Source organism: Erpetoichthys calabaricus, chromosome 1 (genome assembly GCF_900747795.2).
Source record: "Erpetoichthys calabaricus chromosome 1, fErpCal1.3, whole genome shotgun sequence".
Taxonomy (NCBI): domain Eukaryota; kingdom Metazoa; phylum Chordata; class Cladistia; order Polypteriformes; family Polypteridae; genus Erpetoichthys; species Erpetoichthys calabaricus.
In genome coordinates this window covers 232,456,888-232,482,626 of record NC_041394.2, presented here as the reverse complement: position 1 = coordinate 232,482,626, position 25,739 = coordinate 232,456,888, and the positions used below count along the sequence as shown (strand labels likewise).

The 25,739-nt window shown below is 38.4% G+C and overlaps 1 protein-coding gene across 2 annotated transcripts in view; it reads left to right on the top strand.

Annotated features, from left to right (window-relative positions):
- The window catches only part of aass (aminoadipate-semialdehyde synthase), a 97,271-nt gene that overhangs the window by 49,938 nt on the left and 21,594 nt on the right, over nt 1-25,739 (top strand). For both annotated transcript variants that reach the window (XM_028812529.2, XM_051929807.1), the window contains 8 exons: nt 336-458; nt 545-656; nt 3,172-3,234; nt 3,308-3,375; nt 16,173-16,294; nt 18,333-18,462; nt 20,029-20,139; nt 23,621-23,729. In XM_028812529.2, the coding sequence (XP_028668362.1) occupies nt 336-458; nt 545-656; nt 3,172-3,234; nt 3,308-3,375; nt 16,173-16,294; nt 18,333-18,462; nt 20,029-20,139; nt 23,621-23,729 (838 nt within the window). The remainder of the gene's footprint in view (nt 1-335; nt 459-544; nt 657-3,171; nt 3,235-3,307; nt 3,376-16,172; nt 16,295-18,332; nt 18,463-20,028; nt 20,140-23,620; nt 23,730-25,739) is intronic.

Genomic DNA, 25,739 nt, shown 5'->3' with positions numbered 1-25,739 from the left:
TTTTTTCTCCAGCTGTCTGGAGTTTTTTTTGTTTTTTCTGTCCTCCCTGGCCATCGGAACTTACTCTTATGTTAATTAGTGTTGTCTTATTTTAATTCTTACTTTGACTTTTTTTTCTTCATCATGTAAAGCACTTTGAGCTACATTATTTGTATGAAAATGTGGTATATAAATAAATGTTGTTGTTGGGTTCTCTGTTAGACAGATACTGAAAAAATTGCATACTTTTTCTAATTTAATAATTTTTTGGGTGGAATATTGAAAGAAAAATCACAAGTAGTATAATATATTTTAGTACATAGAGTGATATGTTTTTTCTTTCTTTTTTTTGGTAGATTTTTAGCTATATGTGACATTTCTGCTGATACCGGTGGCTCAATAGAATTCATGTCAGAGTGCACAACAATTGATAAGCCTTTCTGCATGTATGACGCTGATCAGCATATTGATCATGACAGGTAAAACTAACACTACATTCAGTTTTAAAATATGTGTGTCTGAGTTAGCAAAGATAAAACAATCCTATATTTTATTTTCTGTACAGAATGGAAGGCACAGGTATTTTGATGTGTTCAATTGATAATTTGCCTGCTCAGCTTCCAGTAGAAGCCACTGAGTATTTTGGAGATCGTCTTTTTCCTTATATTTGGGAAATGGTAAGAGTAGTATCCTTTTAACATTGTTGAAATTGGCATTTTCCTATGCCATAATAGAATCATTTGATGTTTGCAAGAAGTTTTTTCTGACGAGTGCACATTCTAGAATGATCCTTCATATTTTGTGAATTGTGTCAGATGTGGACAAATTTGTTTGTACGCCTCCGGGAAAAACGAAGAACCCACAATTTTTTCTAAAATTGGCATCTATCATTGTTTATACCGTATTTAACAAAAATCAGACTTTGCTTTAGAGTTTTGATTCAACAGAATATTTGAAATAATAACACAAATGAAAATGGCATATACAAAAACGATAGGACTCTTAACCTAATATTTTGTTGCACAACCTTTAGAGGCAAGCAATTCTTATACCTCTCAATGAGATTTCTGCACTGTCAACAGGTAGTTTGGCCCACTGTTCTTGAGCAAGCTGCTTGAGCTGTACCGGGTTTAAAGGGAGCCTTCTCCAGACTGCATGACTTGGTTTTTTTTTTCATAGATATTCAATAGAATTCAAATCAGGGCTCATAGAAGTCTACTTTAGAATAGTCCCATGTTTTGTTCTTAGCAATTCTTGGATGCTTTTAGCTGTGTATTTTGGGACATTATCCTGTTGGAGGATCCATGACCTGCGATTGAGATGGAGCTTTCTGAACACAGGACAGCATGTTTTGCTCCGGAATGTCCCAATAGTCTTGAGATTTCATTGTTCTCTGCACAGACTCAAAGCACCCTATGGCAGACGTAGCAAAACAGCTTCCAAACATTACCGAGCCTTCTCCTCCATGTTTCACGGTAGGTATGGTATTCTTTTCTTTGAAAGCTTCATTTTTTCTTCTGTGGACATAGAGCTGATGTGACTTGCCAAAAAGCTTCAGTTTTGTCTCATCTTTCCAAAGGACATTCTCCCAGAAGCACTGTGGTTTGTCAATATACATTTTAGTAAATTCCAGATTGTTTTTTTACGATTTTCTTTCAACAATGCAGTCCTCCTTGTTCTTTCTCCATTGAGCCCACTGTCACTCAAAAAGTGATGGATGGTGTGATCAGATGGTCTTTAACCTTGGAGTTCAACTTGTATCTCTTTGGAAATTGGCCTTGACTTTTTGACTTCCATTCTCACTATCTTTCTGCCCATTCTGGGGTCAATTTTCCTCTTGTGAACATGCCAGGGAGGTTGACTACAGTACCTTGGACCTTAAATGTCTCAGTAATACAGTGGAACCTTGGGTCATGACCGTAATTCGTTCCAAAACTCTGGTCGCAACCCAATTTGGTCGTGACTCGAAGTAATTTCCCCCATAGGATTGTATGTAAATACAATTAATCCGTTCCGGACTGTATGAGCTGTATGTAAATATATATACGCTCGCTCGCACTCTCTCTCTCTCTCTCTCTGTCTCTCGCTTGCTCACTGCACAGGGAATGCACAGGGAGAGACTGAAAATAGGGGGAAATCATCGGGGAGTACGAACCAGAAGGGTAACTGGCTTGTTCGTCACCCAAGTGTGTGGTCGTGAACAGATGCAAAAGTTTGGCAAACTTTTTAGTCATAACCCGATTTGTACGTGGTCCGAGACGTTCGTGACCTGAGGTTCCACTGTATTTGAAACTGTTGTCACAGGAACGTCAAGCTGCTTGGAGATGGTCTTTAGCTTCTGCTTTTAACATGCTTGTCTATAATTTTCCTTCTGGTCTCCTCAGACAACTCTCTCCTTTGCTTTCTCTGGTCCATGTTCAGTGTATAATACCAAACAGCAGAGTGACTATTTTCTCCATTTAAATAGGCTGAATGACTGACAATTGCAGACATGTGATACTAATTCCAGTTATTTATGACCTTTTCTAGTGGTACCAACAAATGTGTGCAGGCCATTTTAGAATATCTATGAAGAATAAGAAGTACTTGCTCTTTTCACACTTGCTTTGCTTTACTTGTGACATATCAAAGGCATGCAAGTATGCATGGGACAACTGCTTTTCATTTAATTAGTTTTCTGGAGGAATACAGCACCTTTTCAAAGAGCTGTAAGGGTACCAACAAATGTGTTCATGTCTGTATCAACAGATCCAGCTCTTGAGTTGTATTTAAAATATGTCAGTTGATAGGGGTTTTCTGAAAAGTTCACATAACACAGTCCTTTCTATGAAAAATAATTTTTTAAATACTATACTATTACTAGGTGATAAGCATGAAATTCTAAAATCTTAAGTACTCTGCTATAAGAATTATTTTAGTCTGAGGTCAAAAAACTGATTAATGCAAAACAAAACTTGGTAATGTTTTCAGTTGCACTTTAACTTGGTTAAGCTTATAAATCTCTTTTAAAGAATATTTCACTTAATTCTTTGAACTACTTGTACTTTCTTTCAGGCATTTAGTTTTTGATACAGTGAGAAGTGCATTTTCATGTCATTGCTGTAGGTGAAATGCTTTGTTTAATTCAATATTTGTTCCCCCCCAATACTTACTCATATTTTTGTGTAAATGTACACTTTTCCTGTTCTGTAGCTTTCATCAGATGCAAGAATTCCTCTAGAAAAGCAAGCGCATTTCTCTCCTCAAGTGCAAGATGTAAGTATGGTTTATTTATTTCTTGTTAAACTAAAGTATTGGTTTTGTATGATTTTTTGTGTTTGTGTTATAGGCTGTTATTGCGTCTAATGGCTGTTTGACTCCCAAATTTGAGTATATTCAGAAACTCAGAGAAAGCAGGTAAAATGTTCCACTTTGAAAATTCACTTTCTTTTATATGTAATTGTTTAATTTGCTGTTGCTGCTGTTTTACTGTTGAAAAGTGTGCGTTTAGTAATTACTGTTGTTTGCAAATGTTTTGTTTATGAGTACATTCATGCAAATATGTTGTCTAAAATTTATCAAAATTGAGGGCCTTGTGTTTAACACACAAATTAAGGAATGTCCTATAAATTATAGAATTAAAAATTTTTTTGTATTGTTAATCAAACTGAACAACAACATTTATTTACAGTATATAGCACATTTTCATACAAATAATGTAGCTCAAAGTGCTTTACATGATGAAGAAAGAGAAAAAAGACAAAGTAAGAATTAAAATAAGAGAACACTAATTAATATAGAATAAAAGTAAGGTCCGATGGCCAGGGAGGACAGAAAAAACAAAAAAAAACTCCAGACAGCTGGAGAAAAAATAAAATCTGCAGGGGTTCCAGGCCATGAGACCAATAGTTTTCTTTATGAGTAAAAAAGCAATTTCTCAGGATATTAAAAAATTTCAAACAATACATATGATTTCTAAGGATTGGCATGTTGGCAGTGTAGTTAGAGTTGCTACATCACAAGTCCAACGACCTGGGTGTGAATTCTGAATATGGTTCGTTATTAGGCTGAGGCTGTGAGAATGTGCATCAGAATCATTACATCTTGCCTGAAGAAGGGGCCTGAGTTGCCTAGAAAGCTTGCATATTGTAATCTTTTTAGTTAGCCAATAAAAGGTGTCATTTTGCTTGGCTTTTCTCTACATTAGTTTAAAAAAAAAAAAAGCCACTGCGCTGACTTTGAAACAATAAAGGGGAAGGCTCAGCGGTGCATAGGAAAGTGCCCAATCAGTCAGAAGGGGCCATAGGAGCAGACAGGATATCGAGAGAATAACTAGCAGCAGATATGCACTAAGCAAGTTTTATTTATTTATTTATTTTGGATTGTACAGCTCTTAGTGGTCCGGAGGTAGAACTGTTAAGTAGGCGACAGAGTAAGGGTTCACTAATAAGGGGGAATACAGTGTGAGTGGAGAGCTTTTAATTAAGAAGTAAGAGGAGTGCAAAGTTAGAAAAACAGACAGAGAAAAGTAAACCTAATAGAAGGACACACAGCAGCCAGTTGAGAGGAAGATTAGTACAGGAGCTTAAGGAGACAGAAGGTGTAAAATAGCTGTAGCAATTCTATAATTTATTTTCTTTGGCTTAATTTTTTTAATTTTACCATTTAAGTTAAATCATTTAATTTTAATTAAAAAAAGGCAGTTAAGTTAAGGCAGTTTTAGAAATCTGAAATCAAATTTTAATGATGAGTCCAGTGCAATTCAAGTCCTGTTGGATGATGAACTTTTTAGATGATGGCTTGGAGGAGCTAGTTGTGTATGAGGGCTACATCTGCAGGAGATGCCAGCTGATTTAACACCCCGAGCTCAGGGTCAATGAACTGGAAGAGGAGGAGTTAACCAGCCTGCGTTGTAGTAGAGAATTGGCAGACCTTTCCCAAGTGTCCTTTAGAGAGATAGTGTGCACCCCTAAGGTGGCGGGAGAGGAGATTCCAGACCAGACAGGTAAAGACAGGTGGGTCATGGTCACAAGGCCTAAGGTAAGGGGTTCACACTGTCCAGGGACATCAACCCCAGAATTAGAAGTGTCAAACTATTTTTAGGTCCTTGCAGAGCTGGACGATGGCTCTGATGATTCTGAGGTGGTAGGCAGGGATGAGGAGCCCCAACAGACCACCTCAAAACCAGTTACCAGAAAGAGAGAGGTAGTGATAGTTGGGGACTCAGTCATTAGGGGGATTGAAGCGCAGGTTTGCTCAAGAGACAGTCTCTCACAGTTTGTTGCCTGGAAAGGTGGATAGGCTCTTGGCCAGGGCAGGGGTGGATCCAGTTGTCATTGTCCATGTTGGAACAAATGACATACATAAGGATAGTCTTGTCAGTTCTGCGATCCAAATTCAAAGAGTTAGGTGCCAGGCTGAGGAGCAGACCTGTCAAGGTAGTTTTCTCTGAAGTTCAGCCTGTGCCACACACAGTGCCAGGTAAGATTGAGGAGATTAGAAGGCTTAATGTGTGGCTTAAATCTTGGTGCAGGGTAGAAGGGTATAGATGTATGGGAACAGATGGGATCTGTTCTGCTGCAACAGGTTACATCTGAACCAGAGGAGCACCGGTGTATTGGGGAGGCACATAAGTAGGCTGGTTGAGGATTGTTTAAACAAGGGAATGGGGTTGGGGGAATTCAGGGTGTTCATAACAGGCCAGGTTTAGAACTATGCATGAAGGAACAAACAACAGTGTAGAAATAAAAAATGCGTTGTAATGTAAATTGTAACCCAACATTTAAAAGTAGAAGGAGTAACACATTAAAAATGGCTTGCCTTAATTCTAGAAGTATCAAAAATAAGGCAAATGATTTGGAGCTGTAGGTAGTAGAGCATAATTATGATATTCTAGCAATAATGTAACCCTTGCTAAATAACAAAGATGGGAGAGTTGCATTTTTTTAGGAAGGATAGACAACAGAAAGGAGGTGGAGTTCCTCTTTATGAATTTAAATGCAAGTCCTCTTCAGTTGAACGATGAACCCTATCTTAGTGAGGACATGTGGCTTCACCTAGAAAGCATTAGGGAAAGGAAAGAGGCTTTATTTTAGGAATGTGTTATAGATCACCCAATGTAATTTCAGCATATCTTTTTTAGTAATACTAGAAAGACAAGTTTACAGGGGGATATTATAGTCATGGGAGACTTTTAACTATACGAATATTAACTGGGAGAACCTTGCAAATGGAGGAGCACAAGAGCTGGAGTTTTTAGAAGTAATCAGTGACTGTTTTATAACACAGTATGTTAAAGCACCAATGCAGGGTGAAGCTTGTCTGGATTTAGTATTTTGTAATAATCAGGATAGAATTGAAGGTGTAAAGGTGATTGAACCACTAGGGTCAAGTAACCATAATTATAATACAGGTCTCAGTGTTTTGTAAGAGTGGGGATACAAAGACTAAAATTGTTAAGTTTAACTTTGGTAGGGCAAATTTTGAACAGATGCAGCAAAATCTAAGGAGGATAGACTGGGATAGGCTTTTAAGTGTGGAGACAGTCAAGGAGCAGTGGAACCGGTTTAAAAATTACATGAAATGGAGGACAGGTACATACTTGAATTTGAAATTAATAGGAGATTTAAAAAAACTCCACAGTGGGTTAATAGAGTTAAAAAAGAATCTTCAAAGGAAAAACTGCTTTTATAAGGCATATAAGACTGATAACTTCAAGGTGAATCGTGAAGTGCATCAGAAATAGTAAAGGGGAATTAAAAAGTACAGATTGTGAAACAGCAGACGCTTTAATCTTACATTTTTCTGCGGTCTTCACAGGTGAGGAAGTGGATAACCTGCCGGCGGTAAACAAGAGTACTAAGGATGTATTGAAGCATTTGGAAATTGTAGAGGGAGAAGTACTGCTCAGATTAAATAGGCTGAAATCAAACAAAACACCTTGACCAGATAATATTTACCCTCAACTTCTTAATTAGGTTAGCCAGTGCATATATAAACCCTTGACACATATTTTTAGTCAGTCACTGCGTACTAGAGAGATTCTGAAGGACCTGAAAATGTCAAATACTATCCCGTTATATAAAAAGGGTGACAGGGCAAATCCAAGCAACTATAGACCCGTAAGCTTAACATGCATCACAGGAAAATTATTGGAATGAATTGTTAAGGTTAAGATTGAGGAGCACATAGCAAGTATAGGAGCTTTTCTGAACAGTCAGCATGGGTTCAGAAGAGGGAGGTTGTGTTTTACTAACATGCTGGAATTCTATGAAGAAGCACCAAAAAGATATGATCAAAGTGGAGCTTATGGTATTATTTATCTTGACTTTCAGAAAGCATTTGATAAGGTGTTACATGACAGGTTGGACATCAAACTAAAAGAAGTGAGAGTTCTGGGTGATGTTTTTAGGTGGGTTCAAAATTTGGCTCAGACACAGGAAGCAGAGGGTGATGGTGTGAGGAACCTCGTCAGAACTGGCCAATGTTAAGAGTTGTGTTCCACAGGAATCAGTGCTAGAGCCGCTGCTATTTTTAATATATATAAATGATTTACTGTAGGTAGGAATGTAAGTAACAAGCTGGTTAAGTTTGCAGATGATACCAAGATAGGTGGATTGGCAGATAATTTGGAATCAGTTAAGTCATTACAGAAGGACTTGGACAGCATACAGGCTTGGGCAGATTTGTGGCAGATGAAATTTAATGTCTGTAAATGTAAAGTATTGCACAAAGGAATTAAAGATGTTAGGTTTGAATACACAATGGGAGGTGTGAAAATCAAGAGTACACCTTATGAGAAGGATTTAGGAGTCATAGTGGACTCTATACTATCAGCTTTCTGACAGTGTTCAGAAGCCCTTAAGAAGGCAAACATACTCTTTGGTTATATAGCACAATGTGTAGAGTACAAGTCCAAGGAGGATATGCTCAAGCTTTATAATGCAATGGTGAGGCCTCATGTGCAGTACTTGTTGTGGTGTGAAATTTTGCATATAAGTTGATAAAATATTTGCTATGTCTTTATTGGTAACTTGTAACACTAATCCCTATCATTGATAAGAACAGCAATGGTTAGATGGTTAAGAACCCCTCCCCCCCCTTTTAAGAGCCAGTCCTTTGTAATTTTACGAAAAGGTTGGGGGAAGTGCCTAAAACAAGTTTGGACAGTGATTTTCTGCGGGACTCTCAGTCAACCCCCACAGGAAAGCCAGACTGCCTAGCTGGCAGGTTTTACCTTAACAAATGGTTTTGGGGGCAGGTGAGAGGGTTTCTGTCCCCCTACTGGTCTGAGGTATGGCTGTTTGGAACTGTCTTGTATCAAAAGCCTTTAAGTAGCACAACACCCTATTGGCTGTAGGGGTTGGACAGAAAACCTATAAATTTGCTTGCTTTACCTCACACTCTCTCTCACCAAACTGATGAAAGACCATCTCACACACCATGAACTGAAAAAGACAACACAATGAAGAGCACAGCTCAGCAGCCAGATTGAGACAGGCATGTGCCCTGTTCTGAAGAAAGCTGACCACAAATGATGCCTTAACTAGAGACATTTTAAGTAGCTAACAAGTTTATGTGCCGCCTGAAACTATACATCACCATTTATCAGGTTGTATGGTTGCCAATATTCAGATGTACTTTGCATATTGTTATTATTTAAGGTTATAAATGTAGAAGGGAAGGTAGGGAGAAGTTATATGATACAATACCTTATAAACAGTGGTTAGTCTATGAGATCTGAGGCATTCTGACAAAGGCTACATATTAATAATACAAAAGGGGAAAGTAGAGTAAAATATTACTCTACCAAGGCAAAACAGTATTGTGTGCAGCACTAGAAAAGGTCCAGAGAAGAGTGACAAGGCTCATTCTAGGCTAAGGGGGATGAATTATGAAGAAAGATTAAAAGAGCTAACTAAGCCTTTTCAGTTTAAGTAAAGAAAATTAAGAGGAGACATGATTGAAGTGTTTAAAATTATGAAGGGAATTAGTACAGTGGATCTACACTTTTATTTTAAAATGAGTTCATCAAGAACACTGGGACACATTTGGAAGCTTGTTAAGGATAAATTTCACACAAACATCAGTAAGTTTTTCTTTACATAGAGAACCAAAAACACTTGGAATAAGCTACCAAGTAGCGTGGTAGACGGTGAGGCTTTAGTGACTTTCAAAGCTAGACTTGATGTGTTGTTTTTTTTTTTTTTTTGAAGAATTAAGTGGATAGGACTGGTGAGCTTTGTTGTTCTGATTGGCCTGTTCTCATCTAGATTGTTCTAATGTTCTAATATTGCTGTGGATTTGTACATTCGCTCAGTGTCTGTTTAGGTTTTTGTCTGGGTTTTTCACAATGTCCCCATATCCCCAGGTGAGAATAACTGATGATTCCTAATTGGTTCTGTATTAATGTACTGTAGGTGTTGTGTGAGTGTTCCCCACAGTGTATTTGCAACATGTCCACAATTATTTTCTGCTTTAAGTCCATTGATGCTGAATTTGGCTGTGGCCCAGAACAACCTTAATTTATATTAAGAATGCCTAAGAATGTCATGTTACATTTCTCAGTTGTTTAGATTGTTTCACTATGTTATGGGGTGCTGTTTATGTAACACAATAAAGAACCTGAACAAAAATAGAGATGAACTCTAAGGAAAGGTAAAAAAATTTTTTTTTTTACAGTTTGGCAGCATTTACTTGACTTTAATATTAAAACATTAGTTTTATGTTTTCATCCAGCATATGTTAAACAAACATCAGTTACTATATTATATGGTGGAATACACAGTTTTCTGTAGTATTAAGGCATTCCTCTTGTTGAAAACCTTTACCTCTGGTTTCATCATAGTGCACTAACATCATCAGAATCGTGTGTCAGATTCATATTCATTTACTTATTCAGTTTCCTAACCCACCAATTCCAGTACAGTTTCATAGGTGCCGATGCCTATGTCCGCAACATGAAGTACAAGGTAAGGAAGAACTTTGGGCAGGGCTCAAGTTCTTTATGGAGCACGAAGCAAGATTAGTCAACAATTGACTTCTGTGTTTTAAACCATAAAGATGTATATTACAGTTTACATTGTGCTTTTTGTAAAATTGAGGAAAAATAATGATTTTGTTACAGAACTTGTACTCAGCTTTCAATACTTTTCCCTGAGCCATGTACACTACACTTGTAATTATGGACATTAATCAGTTATCAGTTAGGAGACCCACAAAATTAACTGATTTTTAAAATTTTTTTTTACAATAACTGGCTCAGAAAATAGTATCAATTAGAAGACAGTAAGTATATTGATTTTGTTTAAAAAAAAAAAAATCAAGGTTCTAGTGAAGTTATTTATGGAAATAAAAATCTGCCACAGATGTCAAACTGTCCAGCTCCGTGCCTACAATAGAGCCTGCCTTCCTCACCAGTTTGTCCAGGCGTGAGGCGTCCCTCTTCTTTATGTTGCCTCCCCAGCACACCACCGCGTAGAAGAGGGCGCTCGCCACAACCGTCTGATAGAACATTTGCAGCATCTTATTGCAGATGTTGAAGGACGCCAGTCTTCTGAGGAAGTATAGCCGGCTCTGTCCTCTCATGCACAGAGCATCAGTATTGGCAGTCCAGTCCAGTTTATCATCCAACTGCACTCCCAGGTATTTATAGGTCTGCACCCTCTGCACACAGTCACCTCTGATGATCACGGGGTCCATGAGGGGCCTAGGCCTCCTAAAATCCACCACCAGCTCCTTGGTTTTGTTCAGTTGTAGGTGGTTTGAGTCGCACCATTTAACAAAGTCCTTGATTAGGTTCCTGTACTCCTCCTCCTGCCCACTCCTGATGCAGCCCATGATAGCAGTGTCGTCATGTCGTGGCAGGACTCCGACTTGTATTGGCAGTCTGATGTAAATAGGCTGAACGGTCCCCGAGAAAGTACAGTCCCCTGTGGGGACTGTGCTGCTGACCTCAATGTCAGACCTGCAGTTCCCGAGATGCACATACTGAGGTCTGTCTGTAAGATAGTCCACGATCCATGCCACCAGGTATGAATCTACTCCCATCTCTGTCAGCTTGTCCCTAAGGAGCAGAGGTTGGATGGTGTTGAAATCGCTAGAGAAGTCCAGAAACATAATTCTTACTGCACAACTGCTTCTGACCAAGTGGGAGAGGTATCGGAGTAGCATGTAGATGATGGCATCCTCCGCTCCCACCTTCTCCTGGTATGCGAACTGCAGAGGGTCGAGGGTGTGGTGGACCTGTGGCGTGAGTTGGTGAAGCAGCAGCCGCTCCATGGTCTTCATCATATCTGACGTCAGGACGACAGGCCTGAAGTCATTCAGCTCACTAGGACGTGATACCTTTGGGACTGGGGTGATACAAGATGTTTTCCAAAGCCTCGGGACTCTCCCCTGTTCCAGGCTCAGGTTGAAGATACGCTGTAGAGGAATCCCCAGCTCCAACGCACAGGCCTTCAGCAGTCATGGCGATACTCCATCTGGACCCACTGCTTTGCTGGCACGAAGTCTCCTCAGCTCTCTGCTTACCTGGGCTGCTGTAATTGTGGGTGGGGGGAAACTCTCTCCTATGCTGGCATCAGCAGAAGGATGGGTGGAGGGTGCAGTACTCCGAGGTGAGAGTGGGTTAGGGTGGTCAAACCTGTTAAAGAAGTTGTTCATCAGGTTTGCTCTCTCCATGTCTCTCTCGATGGTGGCACCCCGCTTCGAGCTGCAGCCCGTGATGAACTTCATCCCATCCCACACTTCCTTCATGCTGTTATTCTGCAACTTCTGCTCCATCTTTCTCCTGTACTGCTGCTTCGTTGCCCTGAGCTGGACTCAGAGTTCCTTCTGCATGTGCTTAAGCTCATGCTGATCAATGCCTTTAAAAGCCCTTTTTTTCTGGTTCAAAAGGCTCTTGATGTCACTTCTAATCCATGGCTTGTTGTTAGCATAGCAGCGTACTGTTCTTACTGGTACTACAAAGTCCATACAGAAGTTGATGTAGTCAGTAGTGCAGTCAACAACCTTTTCAATGTTCTCACTATGTGACCCCTGCAGGATATCCCAGTCTGTAGTTCCAAAGCAGTCTCTCAGAGCCTGCTCTGCCTCAGGGGACCACTTCCTGAATGAGCGTGGGGTTGTAGGTAGCTCCCTCACTCTTGGTTTGTAGTGAGGCTGAAGCAGAACCAGGTTATGATCTGCTTTACCAAGCGCAGGCAGCGGGGTGGCGCTGTATGCATCTTTAACGTTTGCATACAGTAGGTCAATAGTCCTATTTCCCTGGGTGTTACAATCCACATACTGGGAGAAAGCAGGTAATGTTTTGTCCAGTGTTGCATGGTTAAAATCTCCAGAGATTAGCACAAGCGTCTCGGGGTGCTCTGTTTGCAGTTTAGCAACAGCAGAATGGATGATGTCACCCGCTATCTCCACATCTGCCCGAGGAGGGATATAAACAATAAAAACAATGATGTGTCCAAACTCTCTGCGCAAGTAATAGGGCCTCAGACTTAACCGCCAACCGTTCGATGTCCCTGCAGCAAGTGGAGATTTTGACGTTTACATGTCCAGGGTTGCACCACCTTGTATTCACTTAGAGAGCGAGTCCTTCTCCTTTCCACTTCCCGCAGGTATTTGCATCTCTGTCCGCTCTAACTGTGCTAAACCCGGTTAGCTCCACATTAGCATCTGGAATGCTAGTTGTTAGCCACGTTTCACAAAAACACAACAAACTGCATTCTCTGTAGGTCCTGACATTTTTCACCAGTGCAGCCAGTTCATCAATCTTATTTGGTAGTGAGTTCATATTTCCCAAGATCACAGAAGGCACCGAAGGCTTGTATTGCCACTTTCTCGCTAGCCACTTAGCCTTTAGCTTAGCGCCGGCTCTGCTGCCACGATACTGCCTTCTTACCTCGTCAGGTAAATAGGGAACCACACCGCCATGGGCCTTTGTTCTCAGCGCTTGAAGTTGACTGCCTGAATAGATGAGTCTCTGCGTGTAAAAATCCATTTCCAAGTAGTAAAAAGTGTCCAGGAAACAAGTCCACATAAAAAAGTGGTAGGAGTGATCAGAAAAAATAAAGAAAAATAGAAAAAACGGTAGAAATATAAAGTCATACACGGAACTGCTGGAAAGGCTGCCACTTGCTGCGGAGCCTGAGTCATGTATGTTACCTGTAAAAATGTAAAAAATCGTGTAAAAATCTATGTCAAAGTAGTAAAAAGTGTTCAGAGAACAAGTCCACATAAAAGAAGTGGTAGGAGTGATAAGTGAAACTGAGAAAAATAGAGAAATTGAGAAAAAAGGCAGAAAGATAAAGTCATACACAGTGCTGCTGGAAAGGCTGCTACTCGTGACGGCGCCTGAGTCATCACTTATATGCATATTTACATGTTTTCAGAAGGCCTACTTTCTGAAGTTCTTGTCGGTCTTGATTCTAAAAGTCTTTAACCATCTTGATTGACACTACTCAAGTGTATGAATTTATTTTCCTCAATTGCCTCCGAAAAATTTTACTAGTCATGTTCAGTGTTTTGTTCAGCTGCAGTGAAACAACATCAAAACGTGATCTTCTTTCTGTTTTGCCTTGATTTTTGATTTTTTGCAGTTTTACTTGCATTTTTCAGTTGGACTACTTAGCAGAATAGTTCATTAATGAAATGATTTTATTACTCTTTCCAAGCATTTTATGAGCTGGCATGCTTCCACATCTGTCTGGCTTATCTTTAGAATTCACATTGAAGTAAAAACTGTATCCCCAAATTAAGCTTATTTAATGGTGAACAATATCTAGTATATGGATTAATATTTCTGTTATTTTCAATGTTTAATTAAATACTTTCACCCGCCACTTTATTAGCTATATCTTGCTAGTACCAGGTTGGACCCCCTTTTGCCTTCAGAACTGTCAGTAATTTTTTGTGGCATACAATTCAACACGGTGCTGGAAACCTCCTTCAGAGATTTTGGTCCATATTGATATGATAGCATCACACATTTGCTGCAGATTTTTGGCTGCACATCCATGATGTGAATCTCTCACTCCACCACATCCCAAAGGTGCTCTGTTGGAGTGAGATCTGGTTACTCTGGAGGCCATTTGACAACAATGAACTCATTGTCATGTTCAAGAAACCAATTTGAGATGATTTGAGCTTTGTAACATGGCTCTGTATCCTGTTGGAAGAAGCCATCAGAAGATGGGTATGCTGCTGTCATGAAGGGATGGACATGGTCAGCAACAATACTCACTTAGGCTGTGGCATTTAAACGATGCCCAGTTGGTTACTAAGGGGCCAAAAGTGTGCCAAAATAAACCCCCACACCATTATACCACCACCACCTCGTTGATACAAGACAGATGGATCCATGCGTTCATATTGTTGCCAAATTCTGACCCTACCATGTGAATGTTGTCTGATTGACTCATCAGACTTATTATCTGATTGTATTATTTTAACCAACACTCATTTTAATTTGCCTATTGTTATGGGCATTTTATCAAGTTATTTGTAACTTTTTCTCCTTCCTGTTAAGGTGGTATGTCTAATTGCTTGGGATGATAAGAGTGTAAAAGAAAGAGGGAAGTATCTTTATATATAATATGCTACCGTGTCTGTTCGTTTGTCCAGGATTTTAAATCACCTGTAGCTTGCAAAGTGTTTGACCTATTGACCTGAAATTTGGTACACATATACTACATGACGTCTACTGTCCGCTTTTGGGATGATGATTGACCTCCAAGGTTATTCCTCTTTTCATCCTTACCACCTTCGCCGTCATTTCCCATACCTCTTCATATCTTAAATCATTCTTGAGGCAGATTGAACACTTAAGTGCCAGCTTAAGTGAAAAATTAAAGAAAACGTACTAAGTAATTGCAACACAAACACTGACTTAATCAGTGTTACCGTGAAAAGATGCCAATGAAAGAAGAGAAGAAGTGGGCCACTACAGTGGAGAAAAGAAGAGCTGCTCAGGAAGTAGCAAGCGCATCAACTTCTGAACAAATGTATGCTAAATGTACAGAGAAAGAGTATGAAAACTATGAATGCGCAAGTCAAGTGTATTCACTGCATGTTATTGTGCAGTGCACCATTACTGGTTTAACTATAATAGCAGTCAATCCTTACAGTTTGGTTAAGAGTATGGGATTTGGGACATAATGGTAAGTGTATGAGATTTGGGCATTTTGTTAACACAAGAATTACCAAAGCCTACAAAAAAACTCTCAAACCCGACCCACCTTAAATCCCTTCGCACCTCTCCATCAGCATCTTTTGTCTTGTAAATGTGTCGATAAGCCCAAGCAGCCTGCTATATCATCCCCCCCCCCCACCGCCAGAGAACGGGCAAGAAGTTCTCCCAGTTCAAGCCTTGATTATTTGGGAATGAGCTACCTAGAGCTGTATAGGGGAAATAATTTCATGTGTGTCCCATGTCTACAGCAATCTATGTAAACACATCGTTTAAACGAAACGGTTTTCATGTTTTAGTAATAAATGACAAAATGTAGACAGTTCATGTTCAGTTCATCTATCTGATGACAAGCAGTAATTCCATCCTATGCAGCTGGCATGGCGCGCCTCAGTGATGTTTTTTGAAATACCTGATTGCTCAGCAAATTCACATCGAAAAGCTCCTGTGGCTAAACACCTGAAGGTGGACAGAATTTGCAAAGGATCAGATAGGGAACAATTCCCCAAAGTCTGCTTTTGTAAAGCCGACGCCATTTGAGCACACAGCTCCAAGAGGATAGCTGTTGGAAACCTAAATAGACTTAGAAGCCAGTCATCATCATCTCTAAGTATGCGCACTCTTCAAATTCTTCCATTTGTGATGTCTTCTAACAACGCTAAAGCACTAAATAAATGCTAAATATGTATACATATTTGATAAATCACTGCTTCATCTGCCTTTAGTCCCAGGTGTATTTTAACAGATAACTTCTGTTCCAGAAGTGTGAAGAACAAGTTAATAAGTTAGTTTGAATCTGACTCTGATGTTAATTTAGCAAATAGATATAAAGGGTGTCAGTATGACTAACTTCTGATTTTCTGTAAAACAACCAGATTCAAAATATAATTGTACTTCACCAGTTGTTTATTTGTTAATAGCATTTACGTTTTGGCTGAAAAAGTGTATGTTTTACTGTTTCAGGTAACCGTGTTTGTTTTCATTTTAAAAATTAGTGACATATATTCTTTGCTTATGTTGCTTCTAGGGAGCGAGCTCAAATTTTAAAAATGAGCGGTAAAAAACGAGTTCTGTTGTTGGGTTCCGGCTATGTATCTGGGACAGTCATTGAATACCTTACTAGAGATTCCACTACACAAGTGACAGTAGGTAAGTTCTTACTTACAGTAAGTGTGTGACTTTTGTCATAATGCAAAAGAGCATATATAAGCTGAGGTTTTAAAGATGCAAATATGCACCAGCTTTACCTTGTACTTTTTTTGGTAAAATCATGTACTGTATATTGATTGTAACGAAAAATATATTTCAATATTTTGTGTTCAAAAAGCTCTGCATTCAACACCTTAGCAGTGAGAGACAGTATTAATTTTTTATCCGTCTTGAAAAATTCATCTTGTAATTGTATCATTTTAATTTACTGCATACATTCTTACACATTTAATACTATTTACGCATATGAACAGAATAATTGTCTAAAACTAAAAGTCATACATTTGCTACTTTTATTCTGATAACATTTTCTTTTGGTTGTACAGTGCCAGTTCAGTATATTTGTCTTTACACAGACAAAACAACAATGCCCTGTCAATTTATTTTCTACATAAAGGCAAATGATTTATGTACAATCTCCTTTTCTTTTTCATTGCACTCAGTTTGTCCTTTCTGTGATCCTGATTATGATATTCTAAATGTTAAGGTTTTTTTATTTGTAACAGATATGTTTAAAAAATATATAGACATTTGCAAAAATGGCTCATGATATTTCACACTGATCATTCTTGTTATGTTTGCAAGATTTGCAAGATTTAAAGTTTAGAATAATATTGAATGTACTGTACCTCTTATCCTAAAATTTCCACATAATGGTTGTCAACTTGATATTTTTAGCAGTGAAAAACAAAAGTATATACACTCTTATTGTAATGGTCTAAATTCTGCACTTGCAGCAACTTGTTTCCTGCTTCAGTCTCCCCATAATTCCAAAGTTACTTCCCATAGAAGGTATTTTGAGGGCTTAAGAACATGAAAATCTGAAGGAACAAGGTGTGAGCTGTTGTGTGCATGGTAAAGAGCAGTTTTTCTGATTTTTTTTTGATTGCTTTATTTTCATAAAGTGAAACTCTTCTAAAATGTATCTGCTACATTTTAAGAATTAGAACATATAGAGAGCATTGTAACTGAGCATGTTTGGAACCGAAAGTAGAGCTTTGGCCAAGAATCGTGCAAAAATGGGACCTCCATCAATCACAGGGTTTGTGTTTCCTTCGCAACCCAATTCCCCCAACATCACTGCCCGAAAATTAGGAACCTGATTTTGCCACTTTTAGGCAGGGAGGTGGGTCTTTGCAACCAAAAATGTAAATTTGGCTAATCAAACCTTGCAAGAATCGTGCAAAAATGGAATATGGGCCAATCTCAGTGTGCTTGTTTCTGTGGCAAGCCAATCACTACACATCAACGCTGGTCAGTCTCCCGAGAAAATGGGACTAAATTGTAGTGAATTGGTAACTGAACATTGGAACTCTTTGAGTTACTCACAGATCACTCCATCCACACTGTGCTGTCTCATGTATTTTCCTTTCCTCACGTAAAACTCACTATTGTCAATTACTTCATGTTTTGAGAGCTTGTGTGAGAAATAATTGAGCTGCCATTTCAAGTGAAATTGTTTGTGACAATTTTAAGTCTCTTTTATTCTACAATTTAACATACTACAATGGAAGTTGTTTTCAGTTCTACATTAAAGGTGGTTATATCAAAAAAATAAAGTGACATTTTAAAAAAAGTGTGTTTTTTCTAATTGGTTACATTCCCAAAATGTACTCAGCATAATATTGTGAGAATTTTTCTAATATCAATTTTAGATGCAATTTTAAATTTTGGGGACTAAAACTGAATTAGCTAATTAAATGCTTCTTACCTGCTTTTTGTTTTTTCCTGTAGCAATTTTAGATATTTGTTTTATTAATTAAATTGCACACATCCTTTTTAGTCACATTATTCAGCTATGAAAGTTTTACAGATATTATTTTAAGGAAGTATTAGTTAAAGCAGAACCTTTTATAAAAATTTTAAACGATTAATCTAATCATGATACTCCACAAAGAGCAACTGCTACTGTCAATGAAATGGTTATGCTTAGTGAAACAGGCCACGAAAATAACACTAGAAATGTTGTCTTTTTAAGCATCAGTCATGAAGGATCAGCTTGAACATCTAGCAAGCAAGTATCGTAATACCATCCCTCTGGTGCTCAATGTTGCCACCCAGCAAGACAGATTCAGCTCTCTTGTCAAAGATCATGATCTGGTTATCAGGTTAATTATTATTTTTTAATGTAGTAAATATACATTTTTATTTTTATGTAATTGAATAAATTTGTATGTTCTATAAATTACTATATGAGAATGTTATTTTTCTTTTAAAGAAATGTATTATTATTATTATAAATGGCTTTAACCTCCACAATTATTCATTCATTTTCCAAACATGTTTATTCCAATACAGGGTCTCAGGGGGCTGGGGCCTATATATATGCATATGTAAAATTGTTACAACACGCACATTATTGATTAAAAGATGCATGTGAAAACCACAACTCTTCACAAAGGTTAAATCTGTTTCTCCACATGTACAAAATGAAGGTAACTCACAAAAGGAACACAGGGAAAATCACTCATGATTGTAGAAATGCCTTAAATAGAATCATTAATATTTTTTTTCTTGCACTGGGCCATACTCCATGTATTTCTTAAGGCCAGAGGACACAATATCGCCATTTCTGTTAATTTATAACTCTTGAGTCTTCACATGTTTCACAAAAGAAACAAATCAATGTCATATAGTAGTAATCACTTATTGTTTTCTATTCTTTAGAGGTCTCAGTGTGCGGGAGCATTAGCCATTTGCTGTCTGTTGTCTCCTTGATGCCATAATTAATTTCAGAGTTATGTTAGTAGTGACCTCAAGATGTGCTTTAAAGTTGACAATACCAGAGGTCACTTTGTGCTTGGGTTTGGTCAGTCAGTTTCTCGTTTGTGGGCAAAAAAGTCTGTTAAAGGGAGAACATGGTAAGAAGTGAGGAAGGGGAGAGAGAGAACTTGAGAACTTGCTTTTGTAAATAAAAACAAAAAATATTTATCAATACTTTCTTAACTATAATGTGCTGAATCAAGGTTTCACATGTGGACACTAGGGGTCGCTGTTGCCCCGTGAAACCCACCAGACAGACATCCAAGACACACTTGTAAAAAGCACCAAGAAGAATTTTAATATTTTTCTTCAATAAATTGCACAAAGCACCACACTCAATAATACGTAATACAATAAATCAATAATCACAATAATCCTCCTCTCCACCCAGCCGCTCCGTCACTCTACCACCCAACTCCGGCTCTCCTTGCTGGGTCTTCAGCAGTCCTTTAAATAGTCCATGACCTTTGAAGTGTTCCTTCTCTTCTTCCGGGTCAAACGCCACATCCTCCGTCTTCAAGTATCCCGGAAGTACTGCGGGCTTCCATCCTCATGACACTGAAGTACTGTACTTCCAGGTTGTAGTAACAGTAGGAGTCTCCAGGTTCGTTGTGAGCTCTCCCTGGCGGCACCCACGGCACCCAACAGGGCTGAGGAAACGGACTCCATGTCCCAGGATGTCCTGAGGGAATCTGGGGAACCATTGCCGTCCAGGGAAGCTGCCACCTAGTGTCCCGGGGGAGGTAGTGCCCTGAAAAGGCTGCCTTCCTCCATTCTTCTTTTTCAGGGACGTCCCTCACACACAGCACATTCAAAGACTTTTCTTTCTATGACTGTTGATATTTTTTCTAAATCATTAAAATAATTAATAGATTGTTTTTTTCCCCTCTCACCTTTGTTTACTTGTACAGCTTACTTCCTTACTCATTTCATCCTGATGTGGCAAAGATTTGTATTAAAAATAAAGTTAACCTGGTTACATCAAGTTATTTGTCACCTGCTATGAAGGAGTTTGGAAAAAGGTAAACATTTTTTACTCAATGTAAAATATTAGTAATATAGAATTCCTGTTAATAAGATTCCTTTTAAGGAAATTGACCTATTAATATAAAAAGGATATATTTTATATGAGGCCATCATGTTTCTCTATTAACAGCACTATTTACATCTGTTTATAATCCTTTTAAATTTATGTTATGTATGTTCCTTTTACAATAGAGAAGAGTTTAGTTTACTTTCAGAGGTCTGTTGCTCAGAATTCCAAATTCATACTCATGTTAATTATGTATATTGGGGAGTATGAAAGTCATTACATAAACTAAGTAAACTGTTTACTAGAGTGGACTCCAATGCTACTTTTGCTGAACAAAGTTTAAGCAGGTTTGAAAGATGGATGGATTGGTAAGGAAAAGGGAAAAAGCATGCACAAATTTGTATGTTTTCCTCTTATGGCTCTAGTGTGGATGGTGAGAGGAGTTACTGAATAAAAATATTTAGAAACCCATCTTGATAATGAAAATTATAATTAGAATAGCAATGCATTAAAGATATTTTCCAAATGTGTTTTGACAAGCTCATGTTGTTGAAAAAGGACTTGTAATTAATGTGTGATTCTATCTGTCTTTGTCTTAACTCTATTGTGTGATCAAGTGGCTTTGATTATTCCGAATGTATACAAATTCTGGTAATTTGAAGGCAAGTAGCCAATATTATTGGAGCTGATATGGATGAAATAAAAATAAGGTTTTGCTAGACTGAATAAACCAGTAATGGTCCCAGTGGATGCAGCCACTGATAACATGAATGTAATGAGAATGAAATGGAGAGAGTCTGCAGTGAAAAGAAGTTATACTCACAGTCAGAAGCCTGACTGAATATTAGAGAGCATGTTTCTTTAGCTTCAATGGCAAAGACAGGAGTGCTATGAGTCCTGGAGCCAGAAAATTCAATGACTCTTCAATTCCACCCGGGGGGGTAAACATTAACATTATACAAAGTTATTGTCTGTTTTTTACCTGCATTATTATCAATCTTTAATTTAATATTGTTTTTTGTATCAGCAAGGTGCTGCTGGAGTATGTGAATTTCCCCTTGGGATTAATAAAGTACCTACCTACCTACCTACCTACCTACCTACCTACCCACCCACCCTCCCTCCCTCCCTCCCTCCCTCCCTCCCTCTATCTATCTATCACTGGCTTCTAACACAAAAACAATCAAATATTGGTCAGAAAATCACCATTGCATGAAAACATTTACTATCTATAACATGAATGAAGCAACATTCAAAACACATTTAAAAAAATAAACATTCAGCCTTAGAAAAGATGTTCCATCAGGGTGACATTGGAAAGCTTCTTTGAATTATTGTCAATGCCTCTGTCATTCAAGGGGGAGCAGCATGGCTAGTGAAATGCATCCCCAAGTAGCAGTGGGGCTTGAGCTGCAGGTGGTACAATTGATAACCCCAAACACAGTACCTTCTCCTCAGTAGGCATTGCCTCTTTTATTCCTAAAATTGACTGTTTAAAATCTGAAATTTTAGGTATTTAAATTTTATCGATGAGCATTATTTGTGCTGCATATTTTGTGGAAAGGTGTTAAGCTGTTTCAGTGATGGCGCCTGATAGCAAATTTGCTAAATCTTCCACATGTGGAGAATTAAGCAAAAGTAGATTAAGAGGTGACATGATTAAGTGTTTAAACTTCTGAAGGGAATTAGTATGGTGGATCGAAACTGTTACTTTAAAATGAGTTAATTGAATGTTGAAATGAGCACAGGGACATAATTGGAAACTTGTTATGGGAAATTTCACACAATATTTAGGAAGATTTTCTTTACACAGAGAACCATAGACACATGGAATAAGCCGTCAAGTAGTGTGGTAGACAGTAGAACTTCTGGGACCATCAAAATGGATTTGATGTTATTTTGGAGGAATTAAGTGGATAGGACTGGCAAGCTTTTTTGGCCTGAATGGCCTGTTCTCATCTAAATCTTTCTAATGTTCTAATCACATGATTAGGGGTCTAATTCAGAGACTTGTCTAATCACCGATCTTCAAAGAAACACCAGCTGCACTGAAGCTACTGTAATTAAGAATTTTTGACCTCTCAAATTTAGAAAGTGAATGTGATGTTGTGGATGTGGTGTTTGTGACTTAAAATATTTCACAGGACTTGTTTTCTAGGGAAAAAAGAGCAAGCTCTGTGCTTGAATTCAAAACAAACTGTAGAAATTTATTGAGTGGAATGGTCAACAAGCAGTGAGACAAAAGAACAATCAAGCAATCTGTTTTCCAATGCATGCCTGCTATGGATTTACAATGAATACTCACAGATGGATAAAACTGCAAAGCCTATTTTGAAAAAGATTCTAATAGTTATATCTGATACTAGGAAAGTTGCAAGTGTGATGACATGCTAAAGAATTTGGTGATTTCATTGTCAACAATATAGAAGATGGTAAATTATATAACAGTGTCAATATAATATTTCATAGTTGTATGGCCAATGATTTTTTTTTCTGATTTATGACCAGTATGTAGAGGTCTGCTGTGCTTCTTGCATAGCCAGGAGATGGTGGAATTTTGATTTTATTTTAATGAAGACCAGGAGGTTGAGAACTTGCACGAGGAGTCTTTGGTAACACAAAACATTTCTGTTGAGTCCATTCACTCAGCTTGCAGCTTGTTGATTGTGGAAATCAGCAAAACACTCCTATATTTTGCCTCTTGAGATGATGCTACATGGCCCACTTAGAACAGGAGAGAAAAAAATAAATGGCTAGTCTCCAAAGTCTTCTTTTCGGAATTGAGATGAAAGACATGCTTCCAAATAGACATAGTTTAGCATAATTGACAAAATGAATACAATGTAAAGTGTAAGAATAGCTATAAAAAAAGTATAGTAAACTCAGTGTCATTTAACAAAAAAAGAAGAGTGTTTAACGACATTGAAAATAGGGTTAAGAGTGATTCAAAATGTGCTATAACTGGTGTTTTTCAAAATGTCTTGGCTTACAGTCCATGTTAGCATGTTGGTACTGTAGTTTGATTAGCCATTTCAGGATTACAAATAACATAGGCTCACGTAGAGCAAAGTTTAATGGTATACTGCCCATTAACATATACAGTAAATTGTGTCTAGCATTTGCTGTCATCGTGTTTTAGTATTGTGGTTTAAAGCTTCAAAAAAGTTACAAAAATGAACATTAAAACACAACTTTTTCATTATCCATGTCATATTTATTTTATTATTTCTCTTCTTGGTACATACAGATACAGAACAGGATTGACAAATTTTGGTCATTGAAAACATCCTCTTAAGTGTTTTAAAAGTCCTGGATAGCCTCTGAATTTGAAAGTCACTATAGCATGAAAATTTTTATATGCAGCTCTTTGGTTTCAGAACCTGTCAACAAGTAAAATGCTAGGGGTTCTCATTTATGTATGTGATGGTGATTTTAAATGTCTATTTTTAATGTATAATATATATATGTAGTGCAGAAGAAGCTGGAATAACAATTGTGAATGAAGTTGGTCTGGATCCTGGTATCGATCACATGATAGCAATGGAAGCAATTGACCAAGCTAAAGCAGATGGTGCCACGGTAGGCTGATTTAGTTTTATTGTTAGTTTTTGGTTTCTTTTTTTTTCTGTTTTATATAATATGGCTGATGAATACTTCCTCCCTACAGGGTACACAAAAAAACCCAGCATATATGGATTTTATGTGTATACAAACATGTTTTCATAACTCATGGAAAACATTAATTTTCAGCAGTTAGTACTAAACTGTGTGTCAGATGACAGGGATGAACCCCATTACCTGCCTCGGCAAGGAGACTGGCGTGGCTTGCCAGCATTGATGGATCTGGCATCCCAGCAAATTGAGACAGAAGACTGTTACCAGGCAGCCAGTATAATAAATGGACCGCAGGAGACAACCTTTTAAGACTATGTGATTTTTTTGATAGCTAAGTTGTAGCACTCCTGGACCAGTGAACCCATGCTTAGGGCAAGGCATACTGGGAACCGTAGTCACATTAGGCAGCCATACTGGGTTTCATAGATGTTACCAGGGGGAGCTGCAGGGATGGACCTTACCTACTCTGGGAGCCTTCTGCCTGACTTGGAAGTGCTTCCTTTGGACAGTGTTCTGGCACCACAATACTCCCAGGTCTGAGTTTAAAAGATGCCCTTCACCTCACCTCGGGGAGGTTTGGAAGAAGGAAGAAAAGAGAAAGATTTGTATTGTGATAATTGTCGAAGAAATCTATTCAGTGACATTGTGCTTAATAAAAAAGGCCTATCTGAGCCCAGGACATGTGATCTACTTGTGTCTGGTGTTTGGGGCTCTGCTGTGCCCTCCACAGGTCACAACTGTCAGAAAATGCTGTTTAGGAATTATGGCCAGATTTTTCATGACGCTACTCTACACAAGGAGGATTTTCTCCTTATTTGGGTGTTTGGTTGTATGAGGGAATGGGAAGATACAGAGTATTGATTTGTTGTTTGGATTATGATAATTCATAGTGTGATTACATTTATTCATGTTCTGTTATAATCCCAGTATTACTGTGCACACTTTTATCTTCCACGTATGTTAACAGTGCTGATACATAAGAAAGCTCCATAAGAAGTAGGGCAAAAGCCTATATAGCCTCTAAGTTTATGAACGGTACCAGCAAGCCCGCGATTCTCAAAAGAATCGCAAATCCAAGAATGGCAATCACCTCATGGAGGGTGGGTGCGTCCTGGGAAATGTCATTTAATTAAATAAACATATTTCTACTAAAGCGGTTTCTTTTTGGAGCTGTGACTCATGTGGTTGTGGTGTTTCAGAAGCACGTTGTAGGCGCCTTGTTTCCATCAGGACGTAAATGCATGACAATATCGCAGTGAAACAGAGGGTCACCGTCATCACTTTGAAACACAATTGCCACATCATTAACGGTGGGAACATTGTATCGTCTCGGATCCTGTTCTTTGTCCTTTATTAGCGCTACGGCAATTGTAGTTGGTGCCACACCGTCCGTCTCTGCTTTTGTATTGGCTTCTCTTCCAACCTCATGTAGCATTTTCATAGAGTTTGCTAATGGGTGATTGTTTATGACTTCAGCTATGTTTCTCATTATTAGCTCTGTGGTTGATATACTGCGTAATCTAGATGTAACATGTACATTTGGGCACTTTTGCGGTGGTGATTTGGCTCAGAGTGCACTGTTCCAATCCGATGCAATATTTGTCAACACACGCGAAAGCAGTATGGGCCATTCCCAGGGGGGAAGCCGGTGTGTGATGAAATATCATGGAGGGTGGGTGCGTCCTGGGACAGTTCATTTCAACGCGCTTCTGTTATTGTTTTTCTTCATGCAGTCTTGTTTTTGTTTTTTTATGGCTGTGTCGTCGTATATGCGGTGGTGTGGCCGGTCGTGTCCGGGCGGCTGTACAACCTGGCGTGCACGCTTTACCTCAGGTTTAGTTCACAGGTCGTAGGCATGGTAAAGTTTCCATTTAATTCAATAATCCCATTTGAACTAAAGTGGTTTCTTTGTGTGGGCGCCTTCGTTCATTGTTTTTATCCATGTTGTTTGGGCGCCACCTACTGACTCTGGTT